Source organism: Oncorhynchus nerka, linkage group LG9b (genome assembly GCF_034236695.1).
Source record: "Oncorhynchus nerka isolate Pitt River linkage group LG9b, Oner_Uvic_2.0, whole genome shotgun sequence".
In the NCBI taxonomy this organism is placed as follows: Eukaryota; Metazoa; Chordata; class Actinopteri; order Salmoniformes; family Salmonidae; genus Oncorhynchus; species Oncorhynchus nerka.
Window position 1 is genome coordinate 8,473,295 of NC_088424.1, and position 20,988 is coordinate 8,494,282.

Genomic DNA, 20,988 nt, shown 5'->3' on the forward strand with positions numbered 1-20,988 from the left:
CCTGAAGGATCTGGAGAAGGTCTGTATGGAGGCGTGGGCCAAAATCCCTGCTGCAGTGTGTGCAAACCTGGTCAAGAACTACAGGAAATGTATGATCTCTGTAATTGCAAACAAAGGTTTCTGTACCAAATATTAAGTTCTGCTTTTCTGATGTATCAAATACTTACGCCATGCAATAAAATGCAGATTAATTACTTAAAAATCACACAATGTGATTTTCTGGATTGTTGTAGATTCCATCTCTCACAATTTGAAGTGTACCTATGGTAAAAATGACAGACCTCTACATGCTTTGTAAGTGGGAAAACCTGCAAAATTGGCAGTGTATCAAATACTTGTTCTCCCCACTGTGTGTGTATATATATATATATATATACACAGTGGGGCAAAAAAGTATTTAGTCAGCCACCAATTGTGCAAGTTCTCCCACTTAAAAAAGATGAGGCCTGTAATTTTCATCATAGGTACACTTCAACTATGACATACAAAATGAGGGAAAAAAAACAGAAAATCACATTGTAGGATTTTTAATTAATTTATTTCCAAATTATGGTGGAAAATAAGTATTTGGTCACCTACAAACAAGCAAGATTTCTGGCTCTCACAGACCTGTAACAATTTCTTTAAGCGGCTCCTCTATCCTCCACTCGTTACCTGTATTAATGGCACCTGTTTAAACTTGTTATCAGTATAAAAGACACCTGTCCACAACCTCAAACAGTCACACTCCAAACTCCACTATGGTCAAGACTAAAGAGCTGTCAAAGGACACCAGAAACAAAATTGTAGACCTGCACCAGGCTGGGAAGACTGAATCTGCAATAGGTAAACAGCTTGATTTGAAGAAATCAACTGTGGGAGCAAATATTAGGAAATGAAAGACATTCAAGACCACTGATAATCTCCCTCGATCTGGGGCTCCACGCAATATCTCACCCCGTGGGGTCAAAATGATCACAAGAACGGTGAGCAAAAATCCCAAAACCACACGGAGGGACCTAGTGAATGACCTGCAGAGAGCTGGGACCAAAGTAACAAAGCCTACCATCAGTAACACACTACGCCGCCAGGGACTCAAATCCTGCCGTGCCAGACGTGTCCCCCTGCTTAAGCCAGTACATGTCCAGGCCCGTCTGAAGTTTGCTAGAGAGCATTTGAATGATCCAAAAGAAGATTGGTCATATGGTCAGATGAAACCAAAATATAACTTTTTGGTAAAAACTCAACTCGTCCTGTTTGGAGGACAAAGAATGCTGAGTTGCATCCAAAGAACACCATACCTACTGTGAAGCATGGGGGTGGAAACATCATGCTTTAGGGCTGTTTTTCTGCAAAGGGACCAGGACGACTGATCCGTGTAAAGGAAATAATGAATGGGGCCATGTATCGTGAGATGTTGAGTGAAAACCTCCTTCCATCAGCAAGGGCATTGAAGATGAAACGTGGCTGGGTATTTCAGCATGACAATGATCCCAAACACACCATCCGGGCAATGAAGGAGTGGCTTCGTAAGAAGCATTTCAAGGTCCTGGAGTGGCCTAGCCAGTCTCCAGATCTTAACCCCATAGAAAATCTTTGGAGGGAGTTGAAAGTCCGTGTTGCCCAGCAACAGCCCCAAAACATCACTGTTCTAGAGGAGATCTGCATGGAGGAATGGGCCAAAATACCAGCTACAGTGTGTGAAAACCTTGTGAAGACTTACAGAAAACGTTTGACCTCTGTCATTGCCAACAAAGGGTATATAACAAAGTATTGAGAAACGTTTGTTATTGACCAAATACTTATTTTCCACCATAATTTGCAAATAAATTCATTAAAAATGTGATTTTCTGGATTTTATCCCCACATTTTGTCTGTCATAGTTGAAGTGTACCCCTATGATGAAAAGTATAGGCCTCTCATCTTTTTAAGAGGGAGAACTTGCACAATTGGTGGCTGACTTTTGCCCCACTGTATATATATATATGCAGGCCTCAGCCATTACCATGAGAGCACTTGATTCAGTGTATCATGCAGCCCTCAGGTTCATTACAAATCAGAAACGTCTAACACATCATTGTGATCTCTACAGCGCTGTTGGCTGGTCGTCATTGACCTTGCGTAGGCTTAAACACTGGTATACACTGATTTATAAGGCCATATTGGGTAAAATGCCATTTTATCTCTGTTCTTTTTTAGTCAGGTCAGTAAATAAATATCAATTACGGTCCCTTTCTGATTTGCTTCTAACAGTACCAAAAATTGGAACAGGTCATGGTAGAAATAGTTTTAGTTACTTAGCCCCGTGGTCCTGGAATTCTCTCCTGAACATTATAAAATTTGATGATCTAGTTTCGTTGGTGGAGTTTAAACACTTGATCGATGTATATATCATAGAAGAGTGTAATTGTTTTTAGGCCAGCTATTTTTAGTCAAGACGTTTGTGTTTTAATTTAAAATGTTTTTTTTGTACTGTATGTATGTGTGTTTGTAGTTTTGTTTAATGTTGAGTTAGTGTATGTAAGTTGTTTTGTCTGAAACGTTGTCCCCTCTGCTGCTATTGGACAAGGTCTCTCTTGGAAAAGAGATGTTATCTAAATGAGAAAAAAAATGTATTTATAAAGGTAAAAAAAATATTTTAAAAATAAAGGATTAACGAATGTGACCAAATAAATGTATGGTTATGTCACACAGTTATGCCACATGAATCTCTCTAGAGCATGATATACGGTTATAGATGATTTGCGAAGCATCTATGTAGTGCTTATGAAGCCTATATGAAGGATATATGAAGCCTTTGTAAGATGCACTTCAAATAAACCAAGTCTCCATTCCTCAGTTTGGAAACGAAGTCTCCATTCCTTATAGTCCCGGTTTCTTCACGCAACGAGCCGACAGAAACAAACATCTCTCTGGTAAGAAGAAGGGCAGGGGTGTTTGCCTTATAATTAAAAAGTCATGGTGTGTTCATAACAACATACAGGAACTCAATCAAATGCCGACCGCATTATCTACCAAGAGAATTATCTTCGATTACAATCACAGCCTTGTATATCCCCCCCAAGCAGACACTCCAACGGCCCTGAAAACACTCCATTGGACTCTATGTAAACTGGAAACCATAGATCCCGAGGCTGCATTTATTGTAGCTGGGAATTTTAACAAAGCTAATCTGAAAACAAGGCTCCCTAAATTTTATCACAAAATCGAACTCGCGACCCGGGCTGGCAGGATTCTGGATCATTGCTACTCTAACTTCCGCGACGCATACAAAGCCCTCCCTCGCCCTCTTTTCAGCAAATCTGAGCATAACGCCATTTTGTTGCTCCTAGCCTATACACAGAAACTTAAACAGGAAACGCCCGTGCTCAGGTCTGTTCAACGCTAGTCCGACCAATCGGATTCCACGGTTCAAGATTACTTCGATGACTTGGACTGGGATATGTTCCGGATAGCCTCAGACAACAACATTGACGTATAGGCTGATTGTAAGTGAGTTTATTAGCAAGTGCATTGGTGATGATGTACCAACGGTAACTATTAAAACCTTCCCCACCAGAATCTGTGGATTGATGGCACCATTCACGCAAAACTGAAAGCGTGAACCACTGCATTTAATCACAGCAAGGCGACTGCAAACATGACCGAATACATACAGTGTAGCTATTCCCTCCGCAAGGTAATCAAACAAGCTAAGCGTCAGTATAGAGACAAAGTAGTTGCAATTCAACGTCTCAGACACGAGACGTATGTGGCAGGGTCTACAGTAAATCACGGAATATAAAAAGAAAACCAGCCCCGTCTTAGAAACCGACATCTTGCTCCCAGACAAATTAAACAACTTCTTTGCTCACTTTGAGGACAATACAGTGCCACTGACACGGCCCGCTACCAAAACCTGCGGCCCTCCTTCACCGCGGCCAACGTGAGTAAAACATTTAAACGTGTTAACCCTCGCAAGGCTGATGGCCCAGACAGCATCCCTAGCCGTGTTCTCAGAGCATGCGAAGACCAGCTGGCTGGTGTGTTTACGGACATATTCAATCAATCCCTATTCAGTCTGCTGTTCCCACATGCTTCAAGAGGGCCACCATTGTTCCTGTTCCCAAGAAAGCTAAGGTAACTGAGCTAAACAACTATCGCCCTGTAGAACTCACTTACGTCACCATGAAGTGCTTTGAGAGACTAGTCAAGGACCATATCACCTCCACCCTACCTGGCACCCTAGACCCACTCCAATTTGCTTACCGCCCCAATAGGTCCACAGATGACGCAATCACACTGCCCTAACCCATCTGGACAAGAGGAATACCTATGTAAGAATGCTGTTCATCGACTACAGCTCAGCATTTAACACCATAGTACACTCCAAAACGTCATTAAGCTCGAGACCCTTGGTCTCGACTCCGCCCTGTGCAACTGGATCCTGGACTTCCTGACAGGCCTGCCCCCAGTTGGTGAGGGTAGGAAACAACATCTCCACCCTACTGATCCTCAACATTTTCCTGACACCACACTATGAGGGCTCTCGCCTCCTCCCTGTAGGCCGTCTCGTTGTTGTTGGTCATCAAGCCTACCACTGTATTGTCGTCTGCTCACCCACAAGGGTGCATTCTCAAACCTCTCCTGTACCCCCTGTTCACCCATGACTGCGTGGCCATGCATGCCTCCAACTCAATCATCAAGTTCGCAGACGACAATACAGTGGTAGGCTTGATGACCAACAACAACGAGACGGCCTACAGGGAGGAGGCGAGAGCCCTCATAGTGTGGTGTCAGGAAAATAACCTCCCACTCAACGTCAACAAAACAAAGGAGATGATCGTGGACTTCAGGAAACAGCAGAGGGAGCAGCCCCCTATCCACAGAGGGGACAATAGTGGAGAAGGTGGAAAGTTATGATCCTTGGCGTACACATCACGGACAAACTGAAACTGTCCACCCACACAGACAGCATGGTGAAGAAGGCGCAACAGCGCCTCCACAACCTCAGGAGGCTGAAGAAATTTGGCTCGTCACCGAAAACACTGAAACTTTTACAGATGCACAATCGAGAGCATCCTGTCGGGCCGTATCACCGCCTGGTACGGCAACTGCTCCGCCCACAACCGTAAGGCTCTCCAGAGGGTAGTGAGGTCTGCATAACGCATCACCGGGGGCAAACTACCTGCCCTCCAGGACACCTACACCACCCGATGTCACAGGAAGGCCAAAAAGATCATCAAGGACAACAACCACCTGAGCCACTTCCTGTTCACCCCACTATCATCCAGAAGGCGAGGTCAGTACAGGTGCATCAAAGCTGGGAGCGAGAGAATGAAAAACAGCTTCTATCTCAAGGCCATCAGACTGTTAAACAGCCATCACTAACAGTGAGTGGCTGCTGTCAACATACTGACTCAAATCTCTAGCCACTTTAATAATAAAAAATTGGATGTAATAAATGTATCACTAGTCACTTTAAACATTGCCACTTTATATAATGTTTACATACCCTACATTACTCAACTCATATGTATATACTGTAGTCTATACTATCTACTGCATCTTGCCTACGCCGCACGGCCATCGCTCATCCATATATTTATAAGTACATATTTTTTATTAATTCCTTCACACTTGTGTGTATAAGGTAGTTGTTGTGAAATTGTTAGATTACTTGTTAGATGTTACTGCACAGTCAGAACTAGAAGCACAAGCATTTCACTACACTCACATTAACATCTGCTAACCACGTGTATGTGACCAATAAAATGTAATATCTCCATTCCTCTGTTTGGAAACTTGGGCCAGGAAGTGAAAGACACTGAAAATAGAAGAAGGGCTATTAGTAGCAGCCTAATCAGCTGATGGGAGGAAAGTGTGAACGAGGGCAAACACAGGTACCCCCGGTCACTCCATCGTAACTCCATCATAACTTTGTTGTATCCATAAGACACACGGTGTGGATGACTGCCCTGTGTTTACGAATATAGCATGTACAAGATCGCTTGTGTGACTGACTCAATGACTACATGTGTCTGTGTACCAAGTCGACTGTGGCTCATCTATCGAAACGAACAGGGAGGATATAGATCCTTTTCAACTGTCACTTTTTGGAAAATTGTAGTGAGTTTTCACATTGCCTTCATCAACAGTTTCATGTGTTATGTCGTTAAATAACATAATACAAATATACCGAACATACACCAAACATTCAGATACATCACATATGTATGTATTCTACCATACAATACAAACACCTACATACATATACAACTTTCACATTTCGTAATCTCTGAGGTGCCTATATTTTTTCAAATGAAACATAAGCCGTTTGATGTTATAGTCTGTCAAATTTTCTGTTTAGGATACTCCTCCCAGGATTTTCATTTAAATCTGATGATAGGTTATATAATTTGGTCACAAAACCGAGTCTGAGCGAACAAAACAAACATGGATGCTTAGCTAATTTTCTAACTGGCTAAAATGGGGGGGAAACCATGAGAAGTACACAACCAAATTAAAAAGAGACCAGTTCGGTGTTTTAGCCTGTGCCATAAGGGAACATTCCATGAACATGGCTCACACATAAAGGCAGTCTCTAGCCTACCACCCACACCCTCCTTCCTCCCTCTCCTCAGTCAGCCTCTATACCACACATAAGTAATTCATCGGCTTTCACATCTAAACAACCAGCTCTGTTTCCAGGCTCAAATGAACAGGCGGCAGTGCCAAGAAAAAAAACACAGCAACTTCTCAGTCATCTTTAGAATGCTTAAGAGTAAAACATAGCCACAACCTTCTGTCCACGCTGATTAGCAAATACACATTTATTGCAACCCTGACCAAAAATGACCAAATAAATGTAAAATTGGACAAAAACACATCGTCTCTAGTGTGGGAGAATTTGAGCAAACAATTGTTTGTAAAACTGTATACAGTGCATCCGTGTAAAACAGAAATAAATGTGACCTCTCCTCTCCACCACCCCTGTTAAAAACAGTATATTGTGTCAGTTTGTGGACGGTAAGTGCAACAGTCAGTTTTGAGATGTCCTTGCTTGGGAACAGAGTGACCTTGCAGAAAAAGTATTTCTGCTTTGAGCTATAGCGCTTCTTCACGCTTTCCTCTCAAGTCTTATCTTCTTCCCTCTTTCTGTGATGCATTCCCTCATTTAAAAAAATAAATAATTTTAAGCTGTAATTGTTCAATTCTGAGAACTCCTGTGAGGACAATATGGTGATGACTTGATACTGAGAAAAATAAAACTCTACACTGGTGTTCCATGTCCTAAATTGTCTCCTTTCAAAAAGACAGAACTGAACTATTCTCAAGGAGACACATTCTAAATCACAGCTTTATTTCTTACTTTGAAGGACAAACTACAGAAGAAAAGAGAGGATGATAATTTAAATAATTAAATAATTATTCAGGTTCTATCCAGCCAAACATTTATGACCCAATTTACAACACACAGCCAGCCAAGCCTTCTACGGTAAGACAGCTCATTCATCACCAATTGACTGTTACTTTCTCCATCTGTGCACATGTTCTCTCTCTCTCTCACACACACACACACACACACACACACACACTAGAGGTCAACAGATTAGGATTGTTTAACGCAGACACCGATTATTGGAGGACCAAAAAAAGCTTCCCACAATAAGTTGGGTGAATTTTGGCCCATTCCTCCTGACTGAGCTGGTGTATCTGAGTCAGGTTTGTAGGCCTCTTTGCTCGCACACGCTTTTTCAGGTCTGTCCTTTCTCATGACGCCTTCTATTTTGTGAAGTGCACCAGTCCCTCCTGCAGTAAATCACCCCCACAACATGATGCTGCCACCCCCGTGCTTCACGGTTGGGATGGTGTTCTTCGGCTTGTAAGTCTCCCCCTTTTTCCTCCAAACATAACGATGGTCATTATGGCCAAACAGTTCATTTTTGTTTCATCAGACCAGAGGACAATTCTTCAAAAAGTATGATCTTTGTCCACATGTGCAGTTGCAAACCGTAGTCTGGCTTTTTTATGGCGGTTTTGGAGCAGTGGCTTCTTCCTTGCTAAGCGGCCTTTCAGGTTATGTCGATATAGGACTCGTTTTACTGGGGATATAGATAATTTTGTACCCGTTTCCTCCAGCATCTTCACAAGGTCCTTTGCTGTTCTGGGATTGAGTTGCACGTTTTGCACGTTCATCTCTAGGAGACAGGATGCATCTCCTTCCTGAGCAGTATGACGGCTGTGTGGTCCCATGGTGTTTATACTTGGGTACTATTGTTTGTACAGATGAATGTGGTAGCTTCAAGCATTTGGAAATTGGCTGATTTCTTTTGATTTTCCCATGATGTCAAGCAAAGAGGCACTGAGTTTGAAGGTAGGCCTTGAAGTACATCCACAGGTACACCTCCAATTGAGTCAAATTATGTCAATTAGCCTATCAGAAGCTTCTAAAGCCATTCCATTATTTTCTGGAATTTTCCAAGCTGTTTAAAGGCACAGTCAACTTAGTGTATGTACACTTCTGACCCACTGGTGATATTACAAGTGAATTACAAGTGAAATAATATGTCTGTAAACAATTGTTGGAAAAAAATCACTTAGGACATCTACTTTGGGCATGACACAACAGACTTGCCAAAACTATAGCATTCCATTTACACATATGGTAAATGTCATTAACAAGATATAATTAGAAAGAACACAAAGGGCCTTTATACTTGGAGTTTTTTTTTAAATGTAGTTACATTTAACCTCTTCAGTCGACCCTCTACTTTTTGAACATTCTGTTAAAAATCGCGCAACATTTCAGCGCCCTGCTACTCATGCCAGGAATATAGTATATGCATTTGCTTAGTCTGTGTGGATAGAAAACACTCAGACGTTTAAAAAACTGGTTAAATCACTGCTGTGGCTTTACCAGAACGGCATTTACATCGAAAAGCACAGGAAAAACTGATCACTGAAAATGGGGAAAATATATCCATGCGCTACTTGAACCCATTGATAAACGTGAACCACAAATAATTGACTGAGGTTGCAGTACCTACAGCTTCCACAGGGTGTCTAGAGTCTTGTCATTTCCCTTCGAGTTTTTTCTTGGTCAAACACATACAGGACACCGTATCTAATCCGGTCTAGGACCGGATATTTTCGTTGAGTTTCTAGCCGGACATTTTTCCAGACGGACAGCTAATAATCTTTACATCGCCTCCTGATGAATTTTATCGCTTATTAACGTTTACTAATACCTAAAGTTGCATTACAAACGTATTTCGAAGTGTTTTGTGAAAGTTTATCGTCGACTTTTTGAATTTTAAAAAATGACGTTACGTTTTGAAACAATGTTTTTTTCGTTTATCACACAGTCTACATATAACGATATCTAGGCTTTATATGGACCGATTTAATCGAAATAAAGACCCAATAGTGTTTATGGGACATCTAGGAGTGCCAACAAAGAAGATGGTGAAAGGTAATGAATGTTTTCTATTTTATTGTGCGGTTTGTGTAACGCCGAAATGCTAATTATTTTGTTTACGTCCCCTGTGGGTCTTTTGGGGTGTTGCATGCTATCAGATAATAGCTTCTCATGCTTTCGCCGAAAAGCATTTTAAAAATCTGACTTGTTGCCTGGATTCACAACGAGTGTAGCTTTAATTCGATACCCTGCATGTGTATTTTAATGAACTTTTGAGTTTTAACTAATACTATTAGCATTTAGCGTAGCGCATTTGCATTTCCAGAGCTCTAGTTGGGACGCAAGCGTCCCGGGTAGAAGCAACAGGTTAAAGGTACAAATGTCTTATTTTTTTTAAACTCTGATATGAGAAGAACAAATGTTTGAAACAGAGCATCAGTATCAAATCAACATATTATCCATAATAAAAACAAAAAAGCTATGATAGGAAACAGTGGGTGAGCACAAATCTTCTGGAGACCTTCAAACGTTCAGGAAATAATTTCCTAGACAGATTTGCCTGGTAGCTAGCAGATTTAGCCTTACGCAGCAGGGCAAACAGTTCCTCTGGCAATCATTGAAACCTTCCTGGTAACGAGGTCACTCAGCATGTCTGTACTGAGGGAGGCTCTGTACTGGGTTTTGTTCCCCCCCCTTTCATTGTGCCAATTTCTCTCCAGGCCTGATCTGTGCGCATGTTGACCAGACTCTGCCCTACTGTATTTCTTTGCAGTGCATAAATAATTTCAGATTTTCAAAATTGATAAAATCTCAAATCTAGTCCAAAGGCATTTTAGAAGCATTGCCTCTATAGCTAATACCAGACACTCATTCAATCTTCATCGCACAGTCTTCTAAACTCCCGACATCGTTTTCTTGAAGCTAGGGGGCACTATTTTCCTTTTTGGAAAAATAACGTGCCCAAAGTAAACGGCCTATTTCTCAGGACCAGATGCTAGAATATGCATATAATTGACAGCTTAGGATAGACAACACTCTAAAGTTTCCAAAACTGTAAAAATATTGTCTGAGTATAACAGAACTGATATTGCAGGCAAAAGCCTAAGAAAAATCCCATCAGGAAGTGACTCATGTTTTGAAACAGTTGTGTTCCTATGCACCCCTACTGGCCATTGAAAGGGATATCAACCAGATTCCTTTTTCTACGTATTCCCTAAGGTGTCCACAGCATTTTGACTTAGTTTCACGCCTTTCTGTTGAAGAATGAGCGTAAACGACTACATTGTGTAAGTGGTCACCTGATGGCTCTCAGAGTGATTCTTGCGTAAAAGACAGAGGTAGTGATTTTTCCTCTCGCTGCTACTGAAAAGCCAATTGTCCCAGTTGATATATTATCGAATAGATATTTGAAAAACACCTTGAGGATTGATTATAAAAAACGTTTGCCATGTTTCTGTCGATATTATGGATATAATTTGGAATTTTGGTCAGCGTTGTCGTGACCGCTATTTCCGGTGGATTTCTCAACATAACGTGGCCAACAAACGGAGGTATTTTGGGTATAAAAATAATCTTTATGGAACAAAAGGAACATTTGCTGTCTAACTGGGAGTCTCGTGAGTGAAAACATCCGAAGCTCATCAAAGGTAAACTATTAATTTGATTGCTTTTCTGATTTTCGTGACTAAGCTTCCTGCTGCTAGCTGGACATAATGCTATGCTATGCTAGTAAACACTAATTGTTTCAAGCTAACTTTAGAGAACATAAGATGGACATTCAGTGGGCTCTGAAGTGCCAGCTGTTCACTCACATTTGCTAGTGAAAGAAATTAAATGCAAATACAAAAAATAAATGGTTGCATTTGTGCGAGTGTGATATACATTTAATTCCGCCTCCCAGTAGTTATATTAATTTTTTATTCAAATGTTTAAAAAAAGAAACAATAACAATAATTATCAGGACCTATTCATTTCTGCGTACCATTAACTCCAATCTCGTACCAGCATACATGGACAGAGAATTGCGTAGTTGTCACGCAAAATGTGTTGTCATGACGTTGCCCTCTTTGGGTACAGCAAGACCCATCCCCCTCTCCCTGACTTCCCCCTTCAACTAGGCTGCTGTGGTCAGAGGGAGGTCGTAAATTCCTGATGATCTCCTCATGGCCACACAGTATAGAGATAGAGTGAAGTTTCATAGAGAACAAAGGAATTTCTTCCACCTCACAGAACTTGAGGTCCGAACAACGTTTACGTTCCCGGAGAAGGTATAAAAGATCGGTGAAGAATCCAGCTACGAACTGGTCCGTTTGTTACAACTTGGGGAAGCTCATGGGAGACGGTGCGGCCACATTACCATAACGCTGCTTATATAATAGCCTCAGATATGAGGTTTACATCTAATTGTTTTAGAAGATTAATGAGTGAGTATGATACTGTTTGTAAAATTGTGTCATGTGATTTTGGACTGTTTAATGAAGGAAACTACAATTCCCTTTTGAGTTGAACAAAATCAGAGGACCGCCCATGAGCCCATGAGTCAGGCATCCTGGGACCCTTTTCTGCAATTCCGAGAAAAAAAAACCTTTGAGAAATGCTCAGTAAAGCATGTTTCTCTCAATCACGGGAGGACAAAGGTTAGCGAAGAAAGCGAAGAACAACAACCGCCGAAACATCCATTCTACAAAAGGAATGAATGTCGCTCTGAACAATCCATTCTAACCACGAGAGAGAGAGAGAGAGGACGAAAACTCTCCAACAGAAACAAACTTTTCAACAAAGATCAAAACGACACACTGAGCGTAAATATATATATATTGATTGCAATTGTTCCCAAATGAGTGAGTGTTCATGTGTAAAGGATTAGCATTTCAATTGTTATAATTATTAACTCTGTAGTGACTTCTTAGTCGACCCCCACTTCCCTCTTGTCTAACAAGCCGCCATTCCGGTTTAGCCCAATAGGGCACATTCTCCTATCATTTCTTGTAACCATATTTACTTTGTTTGTTTATGCATTTCTGTGAATTACTTAGTTAGTGATAAATAAATTATTTAAGACAATTGATGTATGGATGACTCATAGTGAGGACTGGGTTGGTGCAGATAACCAACAATTTACGACGTTTGGAATGAGACTAACGTGAGGTAAAGTAAATCATTCATTAATACGAAGACTAATTGATCAGATAAAATATTTGAAAGGTTATATTGGGAAATTATAACTTTGTAATCTGAATATTTTCCTTGGTGCCCTGACTTCCTAGTTAATTACAGTTACATGATTAATCAGTTTGATCACGTAATACTAATTACAGAGAATCTTTGATAAAAACTAAGTCTTCAATTTAATGATAGTAAAGACACGACAGCGTGCACGTTGGCAGGTCTGCTTGTTGCACCGGTATCGCTTGCCGTGCAGAAGCAGAGGGAACAGGCTATGGGTGGCTCGATTCTTTAATGACTTTTCCGGACTTCCTTTCACACCGCCTGATATAGAGGTCCTGGATGGCAGGGAGCTCAGCCCCAGTGATGTACTAAAGTTTTTAAGAACTTCAAATTCTTTAAAATCTTTCTAAAACTATAACTATATAAATGTTTCCATAAAATGACTCACCATTCAAGATGGAGTCACCAAACCAACTATCACATGTTCAGGATATCCCATCAATCCATTAATCAATCAACCAGTCCAATCATTCCATCTATCTATTCTATGCCATTTAAGATACAAGACCAACTTTCAAACATTCAGGCTATCCGAACTTCAAATTGTTTAAAACATTAATGAAATAAGACATTTAAATTACCATAAATGAGGGGGGGGTGAAGTGCATGAGTGAGGTACATTTCATTCGAACACAGTCTTTCAACCACGGTTGAATCCCAATGAAATTCAATCCATATGGCAGTTTATTTTCCTTCTAACAGTGGCTTCAGAAAGTACTCACACCTTTGGACGACTTTTTCCACATGTTTTACAGCCTGAATTTAAAATGGATTATATTAAGATTGTGTCACTGGCCTATATATGTGGGCAACTATAAATACTATAAATACCTAGGTGTCTGACTAGACTGTAAACTCTCCTCCCAGACTCACATTAAGCATCTCCAATCCAAAGTTAAATCTAGAATAGGCTTCCTATTTCGCAACAAAGCCTCCTTCACTCATGATGCCAAACATACCCTCGTAAAACTGACTATCCTGCCAATCCTAGACTTCGGCCATGTAATTTACAAAATAACCTCCAACACTCTACTCAGCAAATAAGATGCAGTCTATCACAGTGCCATCCGTTTTGTCACCAACTACCCACCACTGCAACCAGTACGCTGTCATTGGCTGGTCCTCGCTACAAATTGTTAATGTTAAATAAGTATTAAACCCCTTTGTTATGGAAAATATGGCAAGACCTGAAAACGGCTGCCTAGAGAATAATGTGCAAATATTGTAAAATCCAGGTGTGCAAAGCTCTTAGAGACTTACCCAGAAAGACTCATAGCTTCTTTATCCCCTTTTCTCCCATTTTCCTGTTATCCAATTGGTAGTTACAATCTTGTCTCATCGCTGCAACTGCCGTACGGACACGGGAGAGGCGAAGGTTGAGAGCTGTGCGTACTCCGAAACACAATCTGACCAAGCGGCACTGCTTCTTGACACAATGCACACTCAACTCGGGAAGCCAGCCACACATTGTTGTCAGCGTGTACTGCGCCCGGCCCGCCACAGGAGTCGCTAGAAGAAGGACATTCCTGCCGGCCAAACCCTCCCCTAACCCGGATGACGTTGGGCCAAATGTGTGCCGCCCCATGGGCCTGCGAGACAGCCTGTACTGGAAACAAGAATCTCTAGTGGCACAGCTAGCACAGTGATGCAGTGCCTTAGACCACTGCGCCACTCGGGAGGCCCACAAAGTGGATTTAACATGTATTGACTCAGGGGTGTGGATACTTATCTAATCAAGATATTACAGTTGTTGTCGCTTTTTTTTCTCAATCTACACACAATGCCCCATAATGACAAAGCGAAAACAGGTTTAGACATTTTTAAAAACTGAAATAACTTATTTACATAAGTATTCAGACCCTTTGTCATGAGACTCGAAATTGAGCTCAGGTGCATCCTGTTGCCATTGATCATCCTTGAGATGCTTCTACAACTTTACTGGAGTCCACCTGTGGTAAAAATCTATTTATTGGACATGATTTGGAACGACTTACACCTGTCTATATAAAAGTCCCAGAGTCGACAGTGCATGTCAGAGCAAAAACCAAGCCATGAGGAACTGTCCGTAGAGCTCAGAGACAGGATTGTGTCGAGGCACAGATCTGGGAGAAAAAAAATTCTGCAGCATTGAAGTTCCCCAAGAACACAAAGGCCTCCATTCTTCTTAAAAAGAAGTTTGGAATCCACCAAGATGGTTCCTTCACCTTCCAACAAGACAACAACCCTAAGCACACAGCCAAGACAACGCAGGAGTGGCTTCGGGACAAGTCTCTGAATGTTCTTGAGTGGCTCATCCAGAGCCAGACTAGAACCCGATTGAACATCTGGAGAGACCTGAAAATAGCAGTGCAGCGACGCTCCCTATCCAACCTGACAGAGCTTGAGAGGCTCTGCAGAGAAGAATGGGAGAAACTCCCCAAATACAGGTGTACCAAGCTTGTAGCGTCATACCCAAGAAGACTTGAGGCTGTAATCGCTGCCAAAGGTGTTTCTACAAAGTACCGGAGTAAAGGGTCTAAATACTTTAAGTAAATGTGATATTTAAATGTATTTGCTTTGTTAAGGCTGTAATGTAACAACATGTGGAAAAAGTCAAAAGATTTTAATACTTTCTGAAGGCACTACTGTATTTTTATAATCGACATCCAGTCATGTGTGCATACATTTCCGTATGGGTGGTCAACAGCAGTAATCGAACCCACAATCCTTACGTGGCAAGTGCCATGGTCGAGCAGCTGAGCCACAAAGGACTATGGGGTGTTACTTACCGAGTTGGTCCCCAGGACCTGCAGGTCTGGCTCCCGGGACTCCAGCAGCTTGGCCACCATGTGGAGGAAGCTCTCCACAAAGGGCTTGATGCTCTGGGAGTGACAGGCCATCAGGAGCTGGTCCAGAGCCTCCATGGCGATGACTACGTACCTGCATGTCAAGAGAATGTTAATTATTTTCAGTATATTTATAAAATATTAAATGTTTCAGGTAGCAGAGTAGCCATTCTGGCTGCCTAACGACTCAAACTGAATTCTTCCACTGCTGTTTGTTGCTACATAATTCAGTCTGAGACTGCCATCGTTGAAGTAGTCTGTGGTGACGTCAAAATGAGAGGTGTTGTAAAAATTAAGTTATCGGCGATTGGAAAATCTGGAACCAATCAGAGAATCAAAGCCAATGACACATTTTCTAAATGCCGCATGACCCAAATGTCAGCCCAACCCATCAGTATTTCAGGGACCAATCAGAATGGTCAAAATGTGTGTGTTCTAGAAATAGTTGGGGAAGTACTTAGATTCAGACTAATTGCGGAGAAGAAACTAACATCCGTGGGCATGGCGTTTCGTTTGGCCAGAGCAAGGAGTTTGGGTAGCCAGGCAGCCATTCTCGAAGACTGGCATTGGAAGTATTATGTGTTGAGGGTGCAGGGCAATTACAAGCAGGCAGCGGGGTTAGTTTTCATGTCACAGCCATTACATGCAGAACATAACATACAGTGCCTAGTCTAGTGGTTAGAGCGTTGGACTAGTAACCGGAAGGTTGCAAGTTCAAACCCCCGAGCTGACATGGTAAGGTGAGGCCACCGGTGACTGGACGGGTGGGGTTTAATGGTTGTGATAAGAGGAAACTGAGGATGGATCAACAACTTTGTAGTTACTCCACAATACTAACCTATTTTAAAAGAGTTTAAAAAAAAATAGAAGCCAGTACAGAATAAAAAATATTCCAAAACATGCATTCCGTTTACAACAAGGCAATAAAGTAATTCTGCCAAAAATGTGGAAAAGCAATACATTTTTGTCCTTACTAAAAAGTGCTGTGTTTGGGGAAAATACAATACAACACATTACGGAGTACAACCCTCCATATTTCCAAGCATAGTGGTGGCTGCATCATGTTATGGGTATGCTAGTAATCGATAAGGAATGGGGCGTTTTTCATGATAAAAAAATGTAGTTGAACTAAGCACAGGCAAAATCCTAGAGGAAAACCTGGTATAGTCTGCTTTCCACCATACACTGGGAGATTAATTCACCGTTCAGCAGGACAATATTCTAAAACAAGGACAAATCTACACTGGAGTTACTTACCAAGAAGACAGTGAATGTTTCTGAATGGCCGAGTTAGATTTTCTAGACTATGGTAAGACCTGAAAATGGTTGTCCGGCACTGATAAACATCCAATTTGACATGGATAAATATTGAAAATAATAAATGTTACACAATCCAGGTGTGGAAAGGTCTTTGAGACTTAAAGTCTCACAGCTATAATCACTGCCAAAGGTGCTTCTACAAAGTATTGAAACAGGGGAGTGTATACTTATGTAAATGAAATATTTCTATATTTCATCTTTAATACATTTGCACAAGTTTAAAAAAAAAAATGTTTTCACTGTCATTATGTTTTCACTGGCTGCCAAAGGTACTTCCACCAAGGAATACGTCTGGGGTGTAAAGACATACATCTTCATTTTGAATTAATTAGGATCTAGGATATATATATAGACACACACACACGTTCAAAAGTTTACTCCCTTCACAGAACAGCACAAATTGGCTCTACCCAGAACAGAAAGAGGTGTGGGTGGCCCCGGTGCACAACTGAGCAAGGGGACAAGTACATTAGAGTGTCTAGTCCTCAACTGGCAGCTTCATTAAATAGTACCCGCAAAACACCCGCCTCAACGTCAACAGTGAAGAGGTGAATCCGGGATGCTGGCCTTCTAGGCAGAGTTGCAAAGAAAAAGCCATATCTCAAACTAGCCAATAAAAACAAACAATTAAGATAGGCAAAAGAACACAGACACTGGACAGAGGAACTCTGCCTAGAAGGCCAGCCTCTTCACTGTTGAAGTTGAGACTAGTGTTTTGCTGGTACTATTTGCCTTGATTGCTTTGCACACTGTTGCATTCTCTCAGCCAGCTTCACCTGGAATGCTTTTCCAACAGTCTTCAAGAGGTTCCCACATATGTTGAGCACTTGTTGGCTGCTATTCCTTCACTCTGCAGTCCGACTCATCCCCAAACCATCTCAATTGGGTTGAGCTCAGTGAATGTGGAGGCCAGGTCATCTGATGCAGCACTCCATCACTCCTTGAAGAAATAGCCCTTACACAGCCTGGAGGTGTGTTGGGTCATTGTTCTGTTGAAAAATAAATTATAGTAGGACAAAGTGCAAACCAGATGGAACGGCGTATCGCTACAGAATGCTGTGGTAGCCATTCTGGTGAAGTGTGCCTTGAATTCTGAATAAATCAAACAGTGTCATCAGCAAAGCCCCCCAACACCATCACACCTCCTCCTCCATGCTTTACGGCGGGAAAAACACAAGTTGATCATAATTTCACAAAGACAGCTGTTGGAACCAAATTTGAACTCCAGTCCAAAGGACAAATTTCCACTGGTTTAATGCCCATTGCTCATGATTCTTGGCCCAAGCAAGTCTCTTCTTGTTATTGGTGTCCTTTAGTAGTGGTTTCTTTGCAGCAATTCAACCATGAAGGCCTGATTCACTCAGTCTCATCTGAACAGCTGATGTTGAGATGGGTCTGATACTTGAAATCTGTAAAGCATTTAATTGGCCTGCAGTTTCTGAGGCTGGTAACTAATGAACTTATCCTCTGCAGCAGAGGTAACTCTGGGTCTTCCATTTCTGTGGTGGTCCTAATGAGAGCCAGTGTCATATCGCTTGATGGTTTTTGCGACTTTCAAAGTTCTTGACATTTTCCGGATTGACTGACCTTCATGTCTAAAATAAATTATTGACTGTCATATCGCTTTGCTTAATAAGATGGACTTTGTCTTTTATCAAATAGGGCTATCGTCTGTTATACCACCTCCACACTTTCATAGTTTTGATGTCTTCAATATTATTCTACAATGTAGAAAATAGTAAAAAGTAAGAAAACCCCTTGAATGAGAAGGTGTTCTAAAACTTTTGACCGGTAGTAAGTAGGAAAGTATACCTAAACTCAGCAAAAAAAGAAACGTCCCTTTTTCAGGAACCTGTCTTTCAAAGATAATTCATAAAAATCTAAATAACTTCAAATATCTTCATTGTAAAGGGTCTAAACACTGTTTCCCCATGCTTGTTCAATCAACCATAAACAGTTAATGAACATGCACCTGTGGAACGGTCATTAAGACACTAACAGCTTACACAGGGTAGGTATTAAGTTCAGAGTTATGAAAACTTAGGACACTAAAGAGGCCTTTCTACTGACTCTGAAAACCACCAAAAGATATATTCCCAGGGTCTCTGCTCATCTGCGTGAACGTGCCTTAGGCATGCTGCAAGGAGGCGCGAGGACTGCAGATGTGGCCAGGGCAAAAAAATTGCAATGCCGTTACTGTGAGACGCCTAAGACAGCGCTACAGGGAGACAGGACGGACAGATGATCGTGTAACAACACCTGCACAGGATCGGCACGTTCACGTCATGAGACTCGAAATCGAGCTCATATGCACCCTGCTTCCATTCATCATCCTTGAGATGTTTCTACAACTTCACTGGAGTCCACCTGTGGTAAATTCAATTGATTAGACATTATTTGGAAAGCCACACTCCTGTGGATAAGGTCTCACAGTTGACAGTGCATGTCAGAGCAAAAAAAACTCTGACCATGAGAAAGAAGATTCTCTGGTCTGATGAAACAAAGATTGAACTATTTGGCCTGAATTCCAAGCGTCATGTCTGGAGGCACCATCCCTATGGTGAAGCATGGTGGTGGCAGCATCATGCTGTGGGGATGCTTTTCAGTGGCACGGACTGGGAAACTAGTCAGGCAAAGAGGAACAGAGCAAAGTACAGAGAGATCCTTGATGAAAACCTGCTCCAAAGTGCTCAGGACCTCCGACTGGGGCAAAGTTTCACCTTACAACAGGACAATCATCCTAACCACACAGCCAAGACAACGCAGGAGTGGCTTCGGGACAAGTCTCTGAATGTCCTTGAGTGGCCCAGGCAGAGCACAGACTTGAACCTGATCTAACATCTCTGGAGAGACCTAAAAATAGCTGTACAGCAGTGCTCCCCATCCAACCTGACAGTGCTTAAGAGGATCTGCAGAGAACAAATGGGAGAATCTCCCCAAATACAGGTGTGCCAAGCCTGTAGCGTAATACCCAAGAAGACGTGAGGCTGTAATCACTGCCTAAGATGCATCAACAAAGTACTGAGTAAAGGGTCTGAAATTAATTTCTAATCAATTTCTTCAAACCAGTTTTTGCTTTATCATTAGTGTGTGTAGATTGATGAGGGGGGAAAAAACTATTTAATACATTTTAGAATAAAGGCCTGTAACATAACAAAATGTGGAAATATTCAAGGGGTCTGAATACTTTCCAAAGGCACTGTTTATGTGTGTATATATATATATATATATATATATATATATATATATATAAAAATTGTATTTATTTGTTAACTTTGAATAGGTGGATCAGGTAGAAAAAAAAACTTTTTTAGATGACATTTTAAGGCAGCAAAACGTGAAAACGAGTGACTGTACATAAAATGAATGAATATTGTGCCAACAATTCAAGATATTGTGCCAAAAAGTCAAGATGTTGTTTGAAAAAAATTCAGGATATTGTGCCAAAAATATAAGATGAACAACTAGTAACTAAGCCACTGTAATGTACACGATTTAACAATGTAGTACTACTCTAGTTTCACATTTCCATTACATTCATTGGCATTCAAATGGTCTGTGGGTGCTACAGCAAAATCAGAGAACTTGCCCAGCGAATGGGGTTGGCAACCCTTGGACAGTGAACACATTAGATGGGCAGTATTGGGCAATGACAAGCAGTTAGTCACACATACTACAACGCCAAGTGATTAATCGTGCATAGCAAAAGCAGTGCACTTTATAGGAAATAAGGTGCCTTTTGAAACGGACACTTTCTTGGGCTACGTGTGTCTCTCTCTTTGGTTTTCAGCTTTAGGGGTAAATCACACCCAATGAAATGTAATTCCTGTCAATATAATCGCTGTATCGATTCAGCGCTGCCACTCTATTTTTGCAAATTTCATCACAGACCCCAGTTTTAGTCCTTAATGAATGTTTATTACTTTCCACAAAGCATTTCGCAACACATTAAATCATAGGAGAGAAATCACTTAAAATGACTATAAAACCAGAGCCTCACAAAAGAGGGATTTTCTAAATGATCACACAACACAGTGGGGTCTGGGTCAAATTGCAGTGGGGTTGCCAGATCTCTTTTTTTAAAGTAAAAAATTAAGAGTACAGATTGTTGTATCAAATCAATTTTTATTTTTCACATGCACCGAATACAACCAGTAAAGACGTTACAGTGAAATGCCTACTTACAAGCCCTTAACCAACAATGCAGTTAACTTCTTATGGCTGGGGGGCAGTATT

General features: G+C 41.3%; 1 protein-coding gene across 2 annotated transcripts in view; it reads right to left on the bottom strand.

The window, feature by feature from the left end:
- The window catches only part of efr3a (EFR3 homolog A (S. cerevisiae)), a 252,918-nt gene that overhangs the window by 157,803 nt on the left and 74,127 nt on the right, over positions 1-20,988 (bottom strand). For both annotated transcript variants that reach the window (XM_029641973.2, XM_029641974.2), the window contains exon 5: positions 15,376-15,526. In XM_029641973.2, the coding sequence (XP_029497833.1) occupies positions 15,376-15,526 (151 nt within the window). The remainder of the gene's footprint in view (positions 1-15,375; positions 15,527-20,988) is intronic.